The 21,670-nt window shown below is 42.6% G+C and overlaps 2 protein-coding genes across 2 annotated transcripts; both read left to right on the top strand.

Moving 5' to 3' along the window:
• Positions 1 to 640: 640 nt before the first annotated feature.
• Positions 641 to 4,472, top strand: LOC135105579 (cuticle protein AM1199-like). The gene is made up of 3 exons (XM_064013825.1): positions 641 to 796; positions 2,009 to 2,286; positions 3,987 to 4,472. The coding sequence occupies exons 1-3, from the start codon at positions 788 to 790 to the stop codon at positions 4,153 to 4,155; spliced, it is 456 nt and encodes a 151-aa protein (XP_063869895.1). The 5' UTR covers positions 641 to 787; the 3' UTR covers positions 4,156 to 4,472.
• Positions 4,473 to 17,668: 13,196 nt separating this feature from the next.
• On the top strand, positions 17,669 to 19,672 carry LOC135105578 (cuticle protein AM1199-like). Its single transcript, XM_064013824.1, has 3 exons — positions 17,669 to 17,792; positions 18,264 to 18,580; positions 19,206 to 19,672. Exons 1-3 carry the CDS (start codon positions 17,784 to 17,786, stop codon positions 19,396 to 19,398), a joined length of 519 nt encoding a protein of 172 aa, XP_063869894.1. The 5' UTR covers positions 17,669 to 17,783; the 3' UTR covers positions 19,399 to 19,672.
• Positions 19,673 to 21,670: the final 1,998 nt, after the last annotated feature.

Below are 21,670 nucleotides of genomic sequence, written 5' to 3'. Positions count from 1 at the left end.
GATGGAAGATATATTGAGAAGGCCCAGCCATTAGCATTATTTCCTGACGTGTTTTGATCAGATAATTTCTACACGCAGAAAATAAATATTGGAGATGCACTTTAAAGACGATTAAGAGAACTAGACATCTTCGTGGCAGTCGGATCAGAACCAAAACGCCGAAAAAAATAAATAAATAAAGAAGTCATATTGAATACATGCGTATATTATTACGTACAAAATATTATATTTTACTATACTGAAGCAAATACGAATATAGAATTAAAATAGAAATATGAAATAGAAATACACACAATCTTACATGCATTAATACGAAGCCAATTGAAGATATAAAATCAAATGTTCCTAAGGACTCATAATAAATGTACACTCAAAAAACCCGATTAAAAAGTGGACAGTAGTATTGGAATTAAGACCCAAGACCCTTATCATCTCCACCATCACGACCTGACATTTAGAATACCGCATCTTGTCCAGGTAACACGGCACCTCTGCACCTTTACACCTTTGCACCCTGGACGCCCCGCACAAGGAGATGAAGAAAGATGAAAGCGCATCCCTCCCATTCCTCCCATCCCTCCCTTTCCCCAGGTGAGACGGGGACACAGTTACCTGGTCACGCTCAGACGGTCCTGCCAGCATCCGCCCCGACCCGAGCTGCCCCCCACGCCCTTCCCACACGCAGAATCTGGAGGAGAGCAACACCATCTGACCTCGGAAGACTTGTATATATACGTCCCGCTGCTATCCTCACCCACCGTCCGCAGCCATCCTCTCAGCTGACAACATGAAGACTGTGAGTACTGCTTAGTGTGTTGTGGTGTGTTGTATTGTGTGTGTGTGTTGTGTGTGTTGTTTGTGTGTGTGTAGTAAGGTGTTGTTAAGTGAAAATTGTTGTGGTGATTGTGACATAGTTGTATTTTGTTGTTAAAGTGAAATATGATGAAATTTGCAAGTGCAGAATGATTGAAGGAAATTATGCACTATCAAAAGACAATAATATCACCGGCAGTAATAATAATAATAATAATAATAATAATAATAATAATAATAATAATAATAATAATAATAATAATAATAATAACACGAGGAAGACAAAACAGACAAGAACGCAATGCACTCTATCACGTCTTATTCTTTCTGCATCTTTCCTCCAAACACAAACTCTTCTATGACAAATTCGCAACTTCCTGTAAGTGAAGAAACACAAAATTACAATGCGAACTCTCTCTCTCTCTCTCTCTCTCTCTCTCTCTCTCTCTCTCTCTCTCTCTCTCTCTCTCTCTCTCTCTCTCTCTCTCTCTCTATCTATCTATCTATCTATCTATCTATCTATCTATCTATCTATCTATCTATCTATTTATCTATCTATCTACCTCTAACACTGATGCGCCTTACATCAATCTGTCAACCAGCCAATCAATTAATTAATCTTATATCACTACGGCAATTACTTTTATGTTACTTAATAAAAGCATCATTTTTTTTTTTTTAGGCATCAAGGTCCGTATTCAGAAATGCTTTGCTCTTTCACCACTGCTATTTTCAAAGACCACGGGAATGATGAGCCAGGTTTTCAAGACTTTTTTTTTTCCTTTTAATAATGTAGATGTCATGTTTATACGTCACTAGAACCATAAAAAAAAACACTCTTATAAACTCGTGTAGCTTCAACTAGAACCATTTGATTGAAAGTAGTGCAGTTGCGGCGCAGAGGAGTTTCAAAATGTGGTGTCAAGTAGTTTACTGTCAAAAACACCAGTAATACAAAAAGTTACAATCTCGTTTTTGTCCAACTTAGAAAATAATAACACCTTGTAGGAGGGTAACACCTGAAGTCAAACCAAGCATAAGAGCATAAGCTAAACTAGAAAAAAAATATCCACACAAATAATCATAACAAAAACTAAAAAAAACAATATAAGAAGCTACAATTTAAATACTAAGCAATAATAATACTAGAAAACAAATACAACTAAAAAAAATACACTTCTCATTCATTCTTCAGGTACTCCTCGTGTGCCTGGCCGCCGCTGCCCTGGCCTCCCCTCAGTTCAGTCGCTTCCCTTCCCGCTTCTCCACCCGCCGCTTCCAGACCTTCTCCGCTCCCCTGCCCACCCCGGCGCCCAGGATCGACTACCGCCCCATCGCCATCCTGAGAGACGAGCGCGAGAACTACGGCGATGGCAACTTCCGCTACGAGTTCGAGACCGAGAACGGCATTAGAGTGAACGCCCTCGGCACTCCAGGATTCCGCGGCCAGAGCAACATCCGGGGTTCCTACAGGTGATTTTTTTGTGCCTCTGGTCTTTTGTTTCTTACAAGTTTTTTTTTGTTTTTTTTAGTTGGGTTCGCTGTTTCTTTAATGTATTCTTTTCTATTTGTTTCTTCTGTTTCTTGTGTGTCATTCTTTCGTTTATGTTTTTTTTTTTATGCAGTTTCTCTCTTCCACTTATCTTTGGTGTTTTCTATGATGTTACTTATTTTTTTTATTTATTTATTTATTCATTATTATTATTATTTTTTTTTTTGGGGGGGGAGATGGGGTATCTTGTTTTGGTTCAGGGTTTTAAAGAGGGGAAAAGAAGTGTGTTTGTGTTTTCATCTTTTTTTTTTCTTTTCCTTATTTTTTCTATTGTTCTCATTTTTTTTTTCTATACATCTATCTTTTTCCTCTTCTTTTCTGCTTATTTGTTATTTTGCTGTCCTTTATCTTCGTTTTTTTTCTTTTTTCATTCTCTCTCTCTCTCTCTCTCTCTCTCTCTCTCTCTCTCTCTCTCTCTCTCTCTCTCTCTCTCTCTCTCTCTCTCTCTCTCTCTCTCTCTCTCTCTCTCCATCACCAGGTCCCATTCATCATCCTCACCCTCAATGGATTCCGTTCTTTTCTCCCTTGTTTTTTACCGCCTCCCTGTCACATTTCCTCCCCTCACCTGTCTCACGCGTCCTTCTTGGCCTGACGGAGCACCTTTTCTTGTGCCCCAAACAATGGACTGCGTCGCCTCGTAGCCTATTAATCTTACTGCACTCCTCTCCCCCCCCCTCACTGCCCCTCCTCACAGCGCCTATAGAAGCCACAGGTGTACATTAAGGTGTTTCAAGGTAGCAGGTGGCACAGTGAGAGGAAGTGATGTGTTCTGATAAGGGTGTATGTAAAGCAATGCAACTACCTGGCCTGGTTACATAAAAAGGGGCTTCTGTAGATAGCATAAGGAAGTAAGGTAAATAAAGGAAGTGATGTTTTAACCCCTTCCCTAATGCAGCCATTCATGACACTAAGGACAGTGCATGAAACCTTTATTAAGTGTGTACCAGAAAGTAAACTGATTAAAAGAACAGTTTTTGGGCGAATTTCTAGCTAGTATAGTGGTTAGTGATGGCTGTAGAGGAAGATGAAATATCTCAGAGTGCTTAGTGGTGAAGGAAAGATGTGCCAGATACCAGTGAAAGTGTTAATAACGGTGTAATGTAACGCAACCACTTGTTCTCGTAAATTATATAAAAATGCTTCTCTGTGTTGTATAAGGCTAGGTAGCGATTAGATATTCAAACTTCTGTAACTCCTTTCCCCGCTCATAACGCCACAGAACCCCATTCCAGCGGGGACTCAAATAATACTCTTCACTTAATGATTTCTCTTCCCCGCCGGCGCCATGACACGATTGTCGGGGCGCTTATATTAATCAACTCATGTCTCATCCAACCAGCTTCTAAAACCCTAAGATTGAAAGTATGTATCGTGTTCTTCGTGCAAAATAACAATGCTTTCCAGTGTGATTTATAGGAAGGGCACGTCATTCTAATCCTTGTATTCTACTCTTTAACGCCTCAGTCTTGCCTTTTCCAGTCCAAAAATACGAAGATTAAAAGCGTGCACCGTATTCTTAGTGCAAAATATTCATGCTTTCCTGTCTGATTTACTTATAAGATGTAATCGTAATTTTAATCCTCATCCTCTGCTCTCTAACGGCTCAGTTATCTCCCCGTAGCTACCCTCTTCCTAATGGTGGGTTCGCTGAGGTGAACTACGTGGCTGATGAGAACGGCTACCGCGCTGAGTCCCCGCTGATCCCCACGCCCCACCCCCTCCCCGCCCACGCCATCGAGCAGATCCGCATCGCCGAGGAGCAGCGCCGACGAGGCATCACCTGGGAGTAAATGAAGGAGCAGAGCGGCCCGTCACTAGTGGGCTGCTACCTGTCCGTCACACCTGCACACTCCACCTGGAAGTTTCACGAGTGTGTTAGTCCAGAGTGTCAGTGTGAGTGTGTGACGGATGTTGCGTTACCATCTTAAGTCTATGTTTATGTACCCTAAGTCACATGTCAATTTAAAGGCGTTACATTGATCATTTCATTGGATGTAGTAATTAAGGTAAGGGTTCGTGCGGCGGCGGGTCCTGTCCAGTCCAGTCCCGGTGGTTTCCATGTAAGAGGAAGTGAAAGTGACGAATAAAGAGCAACGATTCCAAGTAAGACGTGTTTCTGTGAATTACGACGTGTTTGTATGAGTTAACCCTTTCAGTACGATATACGACATTTCACAACGTCAAAAGCAACGCATGGAATGTTTATAAGCACGTATAAAAAAGGCAATAAAAAAAAGAGTACATTTGGAGTTCCTAGGCAGTATAATGTTTGGAAATGGCTGTGGAATAAGAAAAGATGTCTCAGAGTGGTTGGTAATTAAAGAAAGATGTGACAAAGAGCAATGACAGGGTTGAGCTACACGCGTTGAAGGGAAGTGGGAAGAGATGAAGCCCAATACAGAATAAATATCGTGTTCTGGGGTTTTTCAGAGACGAGAGAAGACGAAAGTGGGAGAGGAGGAGAGGCAGTATTGTTGTGACTCAGGGAGTAATAAATATATGCTCGTGCAAGAACTGGTGGTTGGAAAGGAAAAAATATAAATACAAGCTACAAAGGAGGTAAATTTGATGTGATGCAACATTTAGGAAAACGGCATCATAGAAAATATTGACGAAATGACGTGATGGAAAAAAGATATAAAAACTGACGCCGAAAATGCAATTCATAACATTTCTTTTACTTTTTGCCACCACCACCAATACATACATACATACGAGTACATACATACATACTACTACTACTACTACTACTACTACTACTAATAATAATAATAATAATAATAATAATAATAATAATAATACTAATAATAATAATAATAACAATAACAATAATATGTAGATCGTGTTCGCCTGGCCAGGTGTTCACGAGTCATCAGTCACGTGGGGCGGCGGCAGGACAGGCAGATGGGATGATAAGGGAAGTCTCATATAATCTTACGGCAATTCATCGTGTAGTTGAATAATAAAATAAAAGATTATTCAAGTAAATTATAAGCCGCAAACGTAGCAAGAGGAAGAGGGCACCGTGGGAGTCACGGGGTGAAGAGGGCGAGAGAAAGGCAATGAGAAGAGGAGGCAGAACTCAATCTACCAGACTAAAGGTCGCATTACAAGGGTAAGCTCACCGCATTATTTCAACTGGATGATCGACTTCGTGCGAGGATCTCTCTCTCTCTCTCTCTCTCTCTCTCTCTCTCTCTCTCTCTCTCTCTCTCTCTCTCTCTCTCTCTCTCTCTCTCTCTCTCTGTTCTTATTGCTATTGTTATTGTTGAAAAAAAACTATCAACATCAAGAACAATAACAAAACAACAATAAAAGTGTCAGTCCATAATGAAACTAAAAAAGACTCTCATTTAAATCATTACATTTGATAACAATATATCATGATCAAGTGTTTTAAGTTATCTAATCTAAATCACAACATCCCTGTCCCCTCACCGTGCTGGCGTGGCGGGTTTCGCGTGCAGCCTCGTCACACTCGTAAAAGCAAACAGTGCACACACTCACATCCCTACTGGAGAGTTTCTCAACAGTTAAAAGACACTTGACATTATTTCACAAGTTTCATCGTTCAAGATCTGCTAGAATGTGCTGCTGTTGCTCAGTTGTTGATGTATCTGCCTGACCAAACTCCTGAAGGTAAGAGAAAGAAAGAAACAAAAATAAAAATGCATCCAATGCTTCCTGAGAAGTGAAGGCAGAATACTACAAAAGTAGAGAGAGAAAAGACATTCTTGTATTACAACCTCTTTAAATAAATTATACCAAAGAAGGTTTATTCATTTGTCGACAATTCTTACAGCGAGATCCCAGAAGCTAAATATAAAGAATAATGCCGTGTTCCTGCGTGGGTGGCGAGGATAGAGGAGCACTCGCACGTGTGGTAGGAGTGTGAAGAAATAAAAGTTTGAGTGAGCCACGACACTGCAACAACGAGATCATTCTTCGCTGAACAGGATCACGAGAAAATCCTTCCCTCCTCCTGAGAAGCTGCCGAGGACCAGGATCAGACTTGGCAACCTGCGGACCACGAGTACTTTGAGGAGGACTGACTGCAGGGTCGAGAGGAGGGTTAATGAAGGTTCCCCCAAAAGAACCATAATTCACAAACCTGACATCTCATAACAAGGTGGCGGAAAATCCCCAACTAACAGCCGATGGTAATTTCCCGCAGATGAGCTTGACAGTAGTGGTAAGGCTGGTGTAGGCTAGTTACTGCCGACACGATATTCACTAGGGAGGTTTACAAAAAGATCAGACAAATTTATGGATGAGGATGATAGGTAGGTATGATATGTAGGTATGTTTCATACGTTGACTGCCACTTGTAGGCCAGATGACTTCTTGCAGCTTCCCTTATTTTCTTATGTTCTTATGTTAAGATGTAGTTTATAAAGCAAAAATAGAACAGAATAGAATAAAATTAAAGGAAAAGAAAAACAGAAGAGAATACATTAAAATTAAGGGAAAACAAAATACAAAAGAATAAATAAAATAAAAGAGAAGGAAAATAGAAGAGAACTTAATAAAAGAAAAAGGAGAACACAGTAGAATAAAATAAAGAAAATAAAATATAATACAATAAAAATAAAGGAAAAACAAAATAAAATAATATAAAAAAGAAAACAGAACACAATAAAAAAAAATCAACTCACTCAACTGTCCCCTTCTACACTGAGCACCATCAGCCTGTCCATTACTAATAATTTAAACTGGAAACTTTATATCTCATCTCTAGCTAAAACAGTTTCTATGAAGTTTGCCGTTCTGAGTCACCTCTAACAGTTTTTCCCAGTCCCATCGGGGGCCTTATCCCTCCATATAAAGAGCATGCTTCGCATAATGGGGGAGGGCGGGTTCCACTCATACCGCTCTTTTAGAAAGGGTGGAATCGAAAGCTTTTCGTCTTATCAACTCTTCTCCTATAACTGAGTGTCTTCAGCTATAATGTTGCATCTCTTGCTTTCTTCTACCACTATTTTCATGCTAACTGCTCTTCTGATATTGTTAACTGCCTGCTTCTGTGTTTCCTCCTTCCTATGACTTGGACTCTTTCAAAAGGGAGGCTTCAAGAGACTTAGTCTTTTTTTTTTTTTTTTTACATTTTATCTGACATCTCTATTGGAACTGGCAATAAGTGGTTCTTTTTTGTACATAATTTCTGTTGCCCTTGGCCAGTGGCCCTCTTACACACACAAAAAATCCTTCCCTCCTCCCGCAGCCTTGCTGCACAAGTCTTTCTACTTTCTCTCACCCCTATTCTGTCCACCTCTATAATGGAAGATTCTCAATCATTCATCCCTTTTTCTGGAAAACTCTTGAAGTCCATGCCTGCTTCTGTACTTCCTCCTTCCCATGACTTGAACCCTTTCAAGGGGGGAGGTTTCAAGACACTTATCGTCCAATTTTCGATTATCATTTCTGACTGTTTGCTCCCCTTAGCCGTTGCCCCTCCTTCATGATATATATATATATATATATATATATATATATATATATATATATATATATATATATATATATATATATGTGTGTGTGTGTGTGTGTGTGTGTGTGTGTGTGTGTGTGTGTGTAATTTCTCATTGATACAGTACTTGTTTTTAGGATTTACTCATCACCTAAGAAAACGCCATAAAAGTGTAAATATTGCGATGTCGCGCAGGAATTTCTTACATTAATAAATTAATCAAGTAATTGCTTTACTCTACAAAATCCCAAAATAATGGAATACATCGTGCAATATTTTTGATCAGCTGCTGTGCTGCAGGGATGGCTCGTGCCAGAGTAGCTGCCACAGTCTTGATTGATCTCTTTATGAACACTTGCATACTCGTCTTTCAAGAATCTAGTTTGGTGCCCACCAGCTCTTTAATGTCCTGCATCTTGAGTTCTCTTCCCACTCTCATTTCTGCTTGTTAGTATTTGTGCTTATTTGACTTCATGCGACTTCGAAAACAACGAAAAATCAATATATTGCAGGCGCTTGTACTGAAAAGCAAGCAACACACCTCCATTTTGTCCATCTTCTGACGCCACTTTTCGTCGTGAGTTTGACACGACATCAGACCATCCTTTGCATCGCGCTGCGCGGTCAGACTGAAGGCTTTTTTACAAATCAACCAAAACCAAAATGCATTCAGTTCTACAAATCAGCCGAGTAGTGGTGGTGAAGCGAGAGGGCACGGGGAGCCCCACCATGCTGACGGTGGCGTACAAGGGCTGGTGGCAGACGCCCAAGGTGCACCTGCGCCTGGCTCTGGACCCGGTACCCAAGGGCGCCCAGCAACTGCGTGGGACGGGGAAGTGTGAGCTGCAGCAGAGGTTCTCTCGAGGCAGGGGACCCATGCTGCGGGTTAAAGGCCCCACCAGGAAGTTGGTGGTGCGCCTGTACAAGGGGGGAAGCCTCAAGACCCAGGCCGAAATTACCCTGGGCGACCTTCTCTCCCGCACCGCCGAAGAGGTCACGCAGATCCCCTTCGAGCTCAAAGAGGGAGGCAAGATGGAAAAAGCCTTCGTAGAGATGGAGCAGATCAGTCCCAACCCTACACCACTGCCTCCACCAGTGTTCCCGATAACATTCAAGTTCCTCTCCCAGGACATCTCACCTGGAGACATAATGTTCCCGCCCGCACGGGAACCAACGCCCTTCAGGCTCAAGCAGCTGGTGGAGGACATGTACGGGCCTGCAGCTGACAGGACTGATTGGTCTAAGCCTTTCACACTTGTCCCTGAAAGCTTAGCCGAAGATGATGGCAGCCATGGTGGCACTCAGTCACTGCACACGGATGCGTGCAGCACTGACACCGGATCATGCAGCGATTATGACACAGCCGACGATGACGCTGGATCATGCAGTGACTATGACACAGCCGACGATGACGCCTGGACCCAAGACAGTGACCAGGATACAGATGAAGAGTGGACCTCCCCGCTGGACGAGCACCTGACCTCAGACAAGGAGAATTCTCCCCTTCTCCTTGATCTGACCTCAGACCAGGAGACCTTGCTCTCTCACGATGACCTGATCTCAGACCAAGGCGCCTCGCCCCTTGACGAGCACCTCGCCTGCCACAGCCGGCAGAGTCGCGAGGCAGAGTCGTGCACTGTGCAGTTCCCGCCGCTGCCGTTGCCTCGCCTTCGCAGTGCTGACCGAAGGGACATCTTGGGCCGGCGCTGGCTCTCCGATGACGTCATTGACTTGGCTCAGGAGATCCTCCAAAGACGTTTTCCAGAGACTCGCGGCCTGTACGCCTGCGGCGCGGCCTTCACCCTGCCGCCGCTCCAGCCCGGCGCCACGTCTCTTTTCCTGCAGGTGGTGAACCGCTCTGCGCCGCTGCGCCTGGATTCCATGGCGGACTATGGCCGCCAGGCGGGTACCCACTGGCTGCTGCTGTCCTCTTACGGTGCGAGGCGCAGCGGCCAGCTGGCGGTGTACGATTCCATGTACAACAGCCTGTCCGCCTGCACGAGTGAACTAGTGGAGCAGCTGCAGGAGCTGCACGTGCCGCCACCGGGCGCGATAATGCGGCCTGTGCAGCACCAGAATGACGGGTACAGCTGCGGCCTGTTCGCACTGGCCTTTGCCTTCAGCATAGCAGTGGGGCAGGACCCGTGCACCGTGCGCTACGATCGGGCCAGCATGGCACCGCACCTGGTGAGGTGCCTCGAGCACGGCGTCGTGCAGCCCTTCCCTTCCGTACCAGCGGCAAGAGGCTGCTGAGGAGATGCACGGCATCTCAGGAATGATTTCAACTGGCACTTTTCTTAAGATTTCTTTATGAACGACCATGACTGACGCGCCTCGTCATTATTCATCTTCATTCATGAAGAAGTGGCCGACACATCTACTGACACACAATATTCATAACTCGTGCACCAAACACTGATACGATCACCGCAACTCGAGAGTTCAAAGGATTGTGTTCCCTCGGGATGTTTTAGGGTTTTTGCTCAGCTACAATAAAATGTTACAAGAAAATGTAAACAGCTTTCAGCTGTTTGCCAATGTTCCTTTTTTTAACAGTTCATATACAGCCATGATTTACTTGAGTTAATTAAGTAAGTGTTTCCTTGATCGTTGTCTTCCGTATAGGCAATCTTTTCCACGTTTGTTTATTGTACGTACAGGCAGAGCAGCGCTTTAATTAACGCAGATTTTGGTAACGTTCTCCAAGTGTGTGTGTGTGTGTGTGTGTGTGTGTGTGTGTTGTGTGTGTGTGTTGTGTGTGTGTGTGTGTGTGTGTGTGTGTGTGTGTGTGTGTGTGTGTGTGTGTGTGTGTGTGTGTGTGTGTGTGTGTTAGAGAGAGAGAGAGAGAGAGAGAGATTAACGTATGACTGACTGTATACATAATATTTTCTTTTTCATTCTTGTAAGATTACAATGCCTTTAGCATCTAATGGCCGCGGGGGTGGGAGGGGGAACAGACAACCACTACCAGTCGCGTCCCTCGAGTGGCGGATGACGGAACCCTTCTTTGGAGGGCTGACCCAAATATGTTGAATAAGGAGCCGTGGACCAAACACAAGTCAGGACAGGCCTAACAAGCCGCTGCTGGTTTTTCAAATGCTCCTGAAACGCACAATGATGATGCTGGACTGACCTTTCGGATAACGACTAGGCCTGACATTATACCCGATAATGACCATGGAAAAAAAGGAAGACACACAGGCTTCGTGTAGGCACCCTGAATGTTGCCAACATTAGAGGAAAATAAGAAGATATCATAGAAACAATGAAAGAGCGCAGTCTTGATATCAATGGGCTTTGTGAAACAAGAGAAAAGGGAGAAGGCAAACCAATATTACACGAGGATTATAATCTAATTACGAATGAAGCGAAGTATACTATGGAGGTTTTTTTTTTTTTTTTTTTTTTCATTTTGAGCGGCCCTGCCCGGCCCGACCGTAACGCTATTCAAATGCTGATATCGCCTGAACTAAGCGGCCGATCGTAACGAAATTAGCACCATTTGATAGCACAACTCTTTATCAATTTTATATGATATAGCTTTCATCTCTTCTGTTCAGTGAAGTCAATGCGTAACTTGCGAAATATAGAAGGGTGTCGAAAATGGGATTTATCAAAAACTACTCAACCAATTTTAATGAAAATTTAAATGTGTCATGTTGTTATAATTTTAATAAAATTTCTTAAGTCAACTTTTAAGTAGCGCTGCGCATGTGCAAAGTCAAAATTCCAACTTTTTAGCTAATTAACTGATCAAGCTCAATGTTTGTTCTTAATAAGAGTAATACAAGTTATAACGAAAAAGCATGTCAAATTTGCAACACTCCTGCGCATGCGCAAAATACAGTATAAAACTTTTTGTAAAGTGACCGTCAGTTTTCTGCAATTTTCACCAACTTCCTTTTGTCTCAACGAGAGCAGATACATACTTCTGAACACAGAACGCTATACAGCACAACCATCGGGCTCTCGCAAAGGTTTGAGCTAGAGTGATTTGAATGTACGGCAAGTGCGCGATGTGCGGGGTGCCGGAATTGCCTCTCCCTCAAAAAAAAAAAAATAATAATAAATAATAAATAAATAAAATAAAATGATTGTCAAGTAGAGTGGTAGATGAAAGGAACGGACTCACTAATCAAGTTGTTTAGTGTTAAAACATTAGGGAGCTTTAAGGGAATATAAGACGGATTTATGGATGGGGATAATAGGTGGAAATAGGTAGGTATATTTCATACAGGGACTGCCACGTGTAGGCCTGATGGCTTTTTGCAGCTTCCCTTATTTCTTATGTTCTCTCTCTCTCTCTCTCTCTCTCTCTCTCTCTCTCTCTCTCTCTCTCTCTCTCTCTCTCTCTCTCTCTCTCTCTCTCATTGAAATACCCCTTCCACTAATGCATTACCGACAGTTTCGCTCGTCAATCGCCTTCCGAGGTGTTTTACTGGTTTATAAAGAATGTAATGATGGTCGGCACGGCGTGGCATTTGTGTTATCCCTAGAGACTGTGAAGAGAGCTGATAGTACAGTGTACAAAAATGAAAGAATTATAACAGTAACACTGAAACTGCACCTAATACAAGTGGCGTTGATACAAGTGTATGCATCACAACAAGGCAAACCCCAAGCTGAGAAAGAAGAATTTTATCGTTTACTCCAAGACGTAATAGATACTATCAAATACAGAGAAAATTTAATGATTGTTGGTGATTTGAATGGACATGTTGGAATAGAGAGAAAAGGCGTGGAGAGCATCATGGGGGCACACGGCATAGGAGACAGAAATGAAGAGGGAAATAGAATCTTGGACTTTTGTACTGTAAACTGTCCATAAGTGCATACTTTCTTTAGACACCAAGAGTCACATAAGTGGACCTGGTACAAGCGTAATAGAGAGTTACTGAGGAACACATACTATTCTGTGATCGATGTTTCTCATTAACAATAAAAAAAATTATTCCGTAATGTAAGAGCAATACCATCAGTATCTGCACTCTCTCGTGGTGTCTTAAGAAACCACACCAAGACAGACCATTTTGTTCAGCTTTAGAGGATGGCGCGGTATACAGAAGGTCACGCCCTGAACCACACCGCTCTGACCTAGAGTGTCAGCTGCTCGTACAGAATTTACCCTAAAAGAATGTTGGGAAATTAAGGAAATGACAAAGCGCAGTCTGGTACGAGTATGTGTGACTCCTGTGAAAGAGTGACAGGAAATGCCGAGTCGAGGAAGAGGTCTTGTGAACGTACTCATGTGGTGAAAACGACAAGCCGAATAAGATTTTTTTTAATCTTTTTAACGCTTGCTTTTGGGTCTGACTTTCGGAACATGTGGGCTGGCAGTAGGGATTCTTCTTGGGTCCCTGCCCCTTCCAGCACCCGAGCCACTGAGGCACAAGCACTGCACCTCAGTGCTTGTCCCAAGCTCGGATAAGTGGAGAAGGCATCAAATTTTTGCCAAATCACCATGTGAATCTAATTTACTGAGGTGACCTTCTACGAGAGACAGGCCGAAAAAAGAAAAATGTGTTCTCCATTATAACAACCATTCATTGCATTCAATTTTCCCTTTCAAGTGTTTTAATAGGTTGCTTATTTATATCCACATGAGAGTTCGTTGTTATAAATAAACCATGAACTTGCAGTATCTTATCCTCTGTAAATTTGTGGTCAATGAAACTCTGATATAGTCTGATTTAACTTATATAAACCATATTCCCTACTTATAAAAGATTTCCTATGGTGACTTTATTACTCAAATAATCTTTTTTTTTTCATTTACTATGAGTGACGGGAAAATCTTCTGCAAATATGAGGAAAACATTGAAAGAATAGAAATAAAAAGAAAGTGACCGGAATGCAGGAAGGAGGCAATAAGGTGACGAAGGAGGAAGGAGCGAGGAAATAAAGAAGGGTAAAGAGTAGAAGGAGAAAGTGATAGAAATACAGGAAGACAGTAAAGGTGACGGAGGAGAATAAGAGTGAGCAACGGAAGAGTGTGGAGGAAGAGTCGAAGGTGAGAGAAGGTTGAGAGGAGGAAAGAGAAGGGTGAGAGAGGCGAAGAATGGAAGGGGTGGGGAAGGCCATAAAGTGAATGACAGGTTTGGCATTTCTATTCTTCTTTCAGTGTTCTTGTGTGTCTCCTTCACTCCTGTTAGATTTTCTTCTTTTCTCTCATCGTTTTTTTTTTTTTTTTCCTTCTCTGCCATTACAATTGGGACTTCTTCCGCTGCCATCGCCATCACCATCACCATCATCACCACAACAACAATACTTCAATCACCGCCGTGACCACCACTTTCCAACACCTTTACACTCCTTCAGACACCATTACTTTAAAGAACACCATTGTAATTTTAATGCATGTTATATTCCATTTTCTATCTTTGTTTCGCTTCTTCCTCTTCATCCTCTCACTTTATTCATCTTTTTTTAGACCTTACTCATTAATTTTCGGGTTATTCCTTTTGTGTGCAAAAAATAAAAGATAAAATGCATGAGAGAGAGAGAGAGAGAGAGAGAGAGAGAGAGAGAGAGAGAGAGAGAGAGAGAGAGAGTGAGAGAGAGAGAGAGAGAGGGGGGGGGAATCATATACTAGACAGACAGAGGACAGAGGTAAGAGGAAAGATTCCTATGATAAGAACATGAGCGCTCACCTTAGCCTCGCCCTCTCTCACCCCACACCTCATTCACCTCCACAAGTCTCACAAAAAAAAAAAAAAAACAAGCATCAGTTACCTACCTATCATGTCCCCCTCCCTCCCTGTCCCCCACACCCCTATCATGTCCCCTCCTTTCCCTTCCCCCCCACGCTAGGTAATCTATACCCACAAACCCCATTTCACGCATACCTGCTTCCTTTTACCTGTCTGTCTCAACCTTACCTCCTGCATTTTTAAAAGCTGGAGTGATGGGAGGTGTTGAAGGATTGCTTAGTTAGGTTAGGCTGGGGTTGATTTGGTTAGGTTAGGTTAGGTTGGGACTGATTAGTTTAGGTTACGTTAGGTTAGGATGGGATGAGTTAGGTTAGGTTAGGCTGGGGTTGATTTGGTTAGGTTAGGTTAAGTTGGGACTGATTAGTTTAGGTTACGTTAGGTTAGGATGGGATGAGTTAGGTTAGGTTAGGTTGGGTTAGCTTAAGTTAGATTGGGATTAATTTGGTTAGGTTAGATTAGGTTGGGTTAGATTAGATTAGGTTAGGTGAGGTTAGGTTATGTTAGGGTATGGTAGGTTGAGACTGGTTAGGTTAAATTAGATTAGGTTGGGTTAGGTTACGTTTAAGTTATGTTAGAATGGGTGAGGTGGTCAGGCTGGAATTGGTTACGTTAGATTACGTTGAAATGGGATTGGTTAGGTTAAGTTAGGTTAGGTCGGGCTGGGATTAGTTAGGTTAGGTTAGGTTAGGCTGGGACTGGTTTCGTTAGCTTAGGTTAGGCTGGGATCGGTTATGTTACGTTAAGTTTTGTTAGGTTGGGATTGGTTAGATTATGTTAAGTATCCGCTTTTATTGCTGTATCAGTTTTAATTTTGTTTACTATTTTCACGAGTTACATAGGTTGGGTTATGTAACCAAGTCAAATCTTTCATTGCTGTTACATTTACTACAATTTTGTTTAGCGTATATACTTAATATTTAATAATATATGAGATACATAGATTACTTTAAGTTAAGTAAGATTTGTGACATTTCTACCTTCCCAAGTCTTTGTATTTTATCGTTTTACTTGCTTTTCTTTTTTTTTTTTACGTAAGAAAAATTTATAATATGATTAAAGATTTACTGAACATATGTATGTACACACTGTAAATCATGACATTGCATTATTCCTGTATAACTTTATTATTATTATTATTATTATTATTATTATTATTATTATTACTATTACTACTACTACTACTACTACTACTACTACTACTACTACTACTACTATATTACTACTACTACCCCTAATAATAATAATAATAATAATAATAATAATAATAATAATAATAATAATAATAATAATAATAATAATAATAATATATCAGACATTTATAGTATTAACAAGTGATACGAGTATATTACCACTATTGTCGTTAACATCATTATTTTTATCATCATCATCATCATCATCATCATTCAATATTACAATTTATACCACTGGATTAGGTACCCGTGTGAACTCCCGCCTTATCACTCCTATATTCACTTTCATTGTTTGGAATGCTTGTCTTTTGATCAACACAAGCGGCGGGGGGGGAAGGGGCGAGAGGTTAAGTAACGCAAGAGGAATAAGAATAAAAAGTTTACCCGACCTGGTTAACACACTCACAGGCAAACACTGACAACATTCGCTGCGTCAGGAGAAGGGCCATATCCATCAACTTTTACCTTTCTCCTCACTCATCTCTGCTTACTGCTCGCCTATTCCAGTTCAGTTACCCTCCCTCCTTCCCCTCCTCCCTACTCTCTCTTGCCCCATCCATTTTATCCACCTCTTCCCTCATCCCCTCCTCTCTCCACCTTGCATGTCTCCTCTCACCCTTTCCCTCGGCATCCAGACTGAAAGGAAGAAAAAGCAGCTATGGAGACTGAAATCATGGCTAATTTAAAGGGTTTTGTTTTAAGACTCTCTCTCTCTCTCTCTCTCTCTCTCTCTCTCTCTCTCTCTCTCTCTCTCTCTCTCTCTCTCTCTCTCTCTCTCTCTCTCTCACTTTTACACACTTTTACACACTTTTACACGCATTAAACAACTACCGTTAATTACACAGGTGAGTGAGTAGTGACCCCTTTCACTCAGGTGCACAAGTGATCCTAAACAAGAGTAATAGTAGTAGTAGTAGTTTTAGTAGGTGACCTTTGGCCTATCACGGAGATTTAGTACTATACGGCCTCACACGAACACGGCAACGGCTGACCACCCCTAACACAGAAAAAGATTGTGAACTGCATGGAACTAATTACCTGAAGGTTATATGAGAGTACCACTTAGGTCACGAGGGTTAAAAGGAAGAGCTTAGTCAGTCACAGTAGGTGGATGAAATATTACATTAGCTGACTGATATGACGCTAATTACTTGCAGGTCATACAGGAGTAACACTTAAGTCACAGGAATTAAAAAGGCAGAGATGAGTTAGTCACAGAAAATGGGTGAGTTATTAGATGAATTGAATGACTGACTGACTGAGTGATTGACTTAAAGCGCCCAAGTCACACGGCGTCACACATCAAACGATAATATGAGTAGAAATTTAAAAAGTGCATTAAAAAATAAGATGAAAGATAATGGATTGTTTGGGTTAGTCTCTCGTTGCCATCTTATCATAATGTGTGGTAAGCAGTGTTATACTCTGCCCCTAAGAATGATAATATATAAACTATTGCCGCAACAACTAAGTCACATGGCGCCGGCTATTATTACAAGAAAGCGCTACCTCTCCCACCAAAAAATCTCCGTGAGCCATTCCGTGAGGCATCAGACCCCAACCCAGCCAGAAGGGAACAGTTGCAGTATATGTGCCAGGAAGGTCAGTCCTCGTCCCTTCAGACCCACTTCCTTCACTCTCTGTTTCCTTCCCTTAAGTGTGCGTGCGGATGTGAACAATTGTCTTGCCTTCGAGTATATACCTGTCCTCTCTCACAACCTCCGCCATAACCCACGCACATAGACCCTCCTCCCTCTCCACCCCCCCTCCATTGACACTCAGCAGCCAGCATACCCAGCCTGAGGATCCCCACGCTCCCTCACCTCCACAGCGGCTGCGTCTTGGATTCCTACACTTTCCGCACCACCTCGCCGCACTCTCGCGACGCTCATTCTCGCTGGGAACATCCGGAGTGCGCCAGGTGAGAGGCAGGGGTCGGTGGCCGTGACTGCCTGAGAACTGTTGTTTCATCTCGCAGGTACAATGTGTGTATATAAGGCAAACGACGCCTCTACTCGTCACAGTCTCCCCAGCAGCCTCATAACGCCGACATGAAGCTCGTGAGTACAGCAGAACATGGAAAAGTTTCGTAGTGATGGTGATTCGACAATGGAGTTCCTATACTTGTGTTTCGGAGAAAAAAAAAAAAAAAGTATCATGAATCTTTCAGCCAAAAGTTCACGGCGATCATTTTGAACTGTTGGTGCTTCACGGTCAGAATTGTTAATGGAAGGCAACACTTCTAAAATCTTGCTTTCTTTAATTCACTTTTTCTTAAACTGGGAAATGAGAATCTTCCACTGATGCAAAAAACAAAACAAAAAATGGTGAAACATATAAACTAAAAGCGATGTTCTCTTCTTCCCTTTCTTTCTCCTCATCCTCCTCTTCCTATTCCCCTTCGTCCTCCTCCTCCTCCTCCTCCTCCTCCTCGTCGTCGTCGTCGTCGTCGTCGTCGTCGTCGTCGTCGTCCTCCTCCTCCTCCTCCTCCTCTTCCTCCTCCTCCTCCCTCTCCTCCTCCTCGCTGCCAGATGCTGCTCCTCGTCGCCGTGGCAGTGGTCGCCGCCGCTCCTCAGCACCGTCACGTGCGTCAAAACTACGCCAGCAGAGGTCGGCAGCTGAGCCAGCCCCAGCCGCTGTCCCCTCCCGTGCAGAGCCTCCCGCCACAGCGGGCTTTCGCCCCCACCACCAACCAGAACTACCAACCCATCGCCATCATCAGCGACAACAGGCTGGACAACGGCGACGGAAACTTCAAATACGACTTCGAGACTGAAAATGGCATCGTGGTGAACGTGGTGGGCGCGCCAGGTTCGCAGGGGCAGAGCAACATGCAGGGCTTCTACAGGTGAGTCAAGGCCACTTACCCAAAGCACAGGTGTCGCATGTGTGGTGGTCACGTCATTCTCCACCAGGTATTATGCAACTGTTCGTGTCATTTCCTAATTGGTATTATGCAACGATCATGTAGATTTATGCAAGTATTTATAAAACTTTGCTCCTTTATCTTACTTTACTCAGAGCCACACTCTTTTTACTGCTCTCCCAAGCGCAGTACACTAGTAGCAACCAGGATTATCTACGTTAAAGATCAAAAGGTTTCCAAGCTCCTCAGTATTCTCACTTATTCTCGATCGCCGCTGCGAGGAGTGCAAGGTGAAGGGGTGGAAAGGAAGACGATAATGACGAAGGTGGAGAGTCAAGGTTTTTGTTTCTCTTCAAGGCTGTTCCAGTGATGTGATTCAAGACTAAATACTAGTAGTTTTCGTCTGATTCAAAATAACTTATTTCGTGTGTTTACGAATGAATGGGCGAATGCACTCTTACCAAAAGTCCTCGCAGACCACAGACAAAGGCAGGTGATCTGTGCTGCAATCACCTCTGTCTCAGGCTTAAGGCCAAGGAGACGGAGATGAATGCAGAGGTTGGAGACACTCCCCCTTCACTGCCACTACCCTTCCCTCCCTGCACAGGTTCCCGCTCCCTGACGGCAACATCGTCGAGGTGTCCTACGTAGCGGACGAATTGGGTTTCCGCGCCGAGTCCCCAGTCATCCCCACGCCCCCACCCATGCCTGAGCACGCCCTGGAACAGATCCGCATCGCCCAGGAGCAGCGCGCTAGTGGAGTCACCTGGGACCAGCAGGGCTTCAGACTCACCCGCTAGACAGAGACTCACAAACGAAGCGACACTCTATATAGGATTCCGTGGGATTTTTCGAGACTCAAGCTGATCCTGTCCTCTCAGAACGCCAAGGCACGGTCACCACTCCGCATATCCAGACCGGCCAGCCTCTGTGATTCAACGATATCTAAGCGATCCAAGAAAAAAAATATATACTCACTGAAAAATCCCACGGAAAGGTACACTCGATCACGGAAGTTTCTGTAGCACACTGTAAAAAAAAACAAATCTGCACCCATATATATATACAGGAATTATATATGTTACGCATAATGTGGACAATTGCCTAATGTGAACATTAGGCAGAAAATTGCCTAATGTGTACATCAAGCAAGTAGGTTGCGTAAAGTTTACAAATTGTTAACATTAGGCAAAAAATGCCTATTGTTCAAATTATGCAGCTCAATTTTGCCCAATGTGAATAACCTAACCTAACCTAACCTAACCTAACCTAACCTAACCTAACCTAACCTAACCTAACCTAACCTAACCTACAAACCCAAAGCTTCGAACAACATCTTTGCTCACAACAACTCGGTAACAGACCCAAAGTTTCGAACAACATTCGAACAAAACTGTAGACACTGGTTTGTCATTCAATTCACATTAGGCAAAATACCCTTGCCTAATTTGAAAATCATGCCTAAAGTGGACATTAAGCAAGTAAGTTGCCTATTGTCAACATCGTGCAAACAAATTGCCTAATATGAACATTAGGCAATTTCACTGCCTAATGTTCACATTAGGCAATTATCCACATTATGCGTGACATATATATATAGGCGACTTTTGCACGGCGACCCCCCAGTGCTGAGGCAGTGAGCGACGCACAGGCCCACGGCAGAGGTGACTGACACAGCTGCTGAGGTGTGTGTGTGTGTGTGTGTGTGTGTGTGTGTCTGTGTGTGTGTGCATACCTGGTGGCGGAGTCTGTCCTACATACACTAGCATACAATAAATAAAAGTGGCAAAAAAAGGCATTTGAGTTTTTTTTTTTTTTTATTATTATAACTTTAAGTACATCTTTATGAATGCAAACATGGATATAACTCTTGTACCTTTAATTGGCATTGCAAATCTATTTCTTTCATTTGGTGTTTGTCTGCTTTAAGTATATCTTTATAAATGCAAACATGGATATAAATAGCTCTTATATCTTTAAATAGCACCGCAGATTTACTTTTAAGAGTGTGTTTGGCTTTTTTTTTTTTTCGTGTATTTATTTATTTATTTATTTGTTACAGTTCGCCTACAACCATTCACATTCCCCTTAGCAGCAACACAAACATTCAATCACCAACTTTCCCTAAAGAACAACAAAAACGAAAAATTTCCATCACACACCCAGACTCCCACAACCCACACGCCCACACACCTGCCTCGCTTTATTTTACCTTGCCTTGAATTACTACACCCAACTCTCTCTCCCTCCCTCATTCATTCCCTACCACCTTTTTTTCCTTTCCTCTCAACCAGTCCCTCTACCGACCTTCATCCTTTCACCCTACACAGTCATCCAGTCATCTCCCTTTCCCTTTCCACCTGAAGCCCACTCACCCTCTCCTCCCTTCCCGCCCAAGTGGACTAGCAACATGTTTTCTTCAGTAGGTGTAGCTTTGCGAAGGTTCCACTGGCCACTAAACGCCCTTGGGATGACATTTGCAAGGTTCGTCTTTGAGGGTCTGTCTGCCTGCCTGTCTGTCTGTCTGAATGGGTGGTTTGGGGAGTTTGTGGTTGTCTGATTGTCTGCATGTAAGTTTGTTTGTTTGTTTGTTTTGTACGTTTAGTTGGTTATATGTTTGGTTGCCTATCTGCATTTCTGTTTGTCTGTCTGTCTGTCTGTGTCTCTGTCTTTCTGTCTATTTGTACGTAGGTCTCTTTTTGTTCGTACGAGTATTTATGTATGCAGATATGTGCGCTCTCTCTCTCTCTCTCTCTCTCTCTCTCTCTCTCTCTCTCTCTCTCTCTCTCTCTCTCTCTCTCTCTCTCTCTCGTTGCCCAAGTGTCTATATATAAATAAACTAATAAATCAATTCATATAACACACGTTACTGAATGAAGAAAGAAAGAATGAATGAATGAATGAAAAATAAATAAGTAAATAAATAATATCATTAGATAACACAGGTAACTGGGATTGAAGTGAAATCAGTTGATCATCACAATTAAATTAAAACTCAGAATTCGAAGCCACATGAAAAAAAAAAAAAAAAAAAGTATATAAGAATATGCTGACACAAAAACGACAGAAGAA

This window comes from Scylla paramamosain, chromosome 12, assembly GCF_035594125.1.
Source record: "Scylla paramamosain isolate STU-SP2022 chromosome 12, ASM3559412v1, whole genome shotgun sequence".
Lineage (NCBI taxonomy): Eukaryota > Metazoa > Arthropoda > Malacostraca > Decapoda > Portunidae > Scylla > Scylla paramamosain.
The sequence above is the reverse complement of the archived record's forward strand: the minus strand, read 5'-3'. Positions and strand labels throughout refer to the sequence as shown.

Bases quoted from the DNA above. Each gene is read 5' to 3' on its own strand.
- LOC135105579 (XM_064013825.1), top strand. The intron at 2,287-3,986 runs GTGATTTTTTTG...ATCTCCCCGTAG, and splicing joins AACATCCGGGGTTCCTACAG to CTACCCTCTTCCTAATGGTG.
- LOC135105578 (XM_064013824.1), top strand. The intron at 18,581-19,205 runs GTGAGTCAAGGC...CTCCCTGCACAG, and splicing joins AACATGCAGGGCTTCTACAG to GTTCCCGCTCCCTGACGGCA.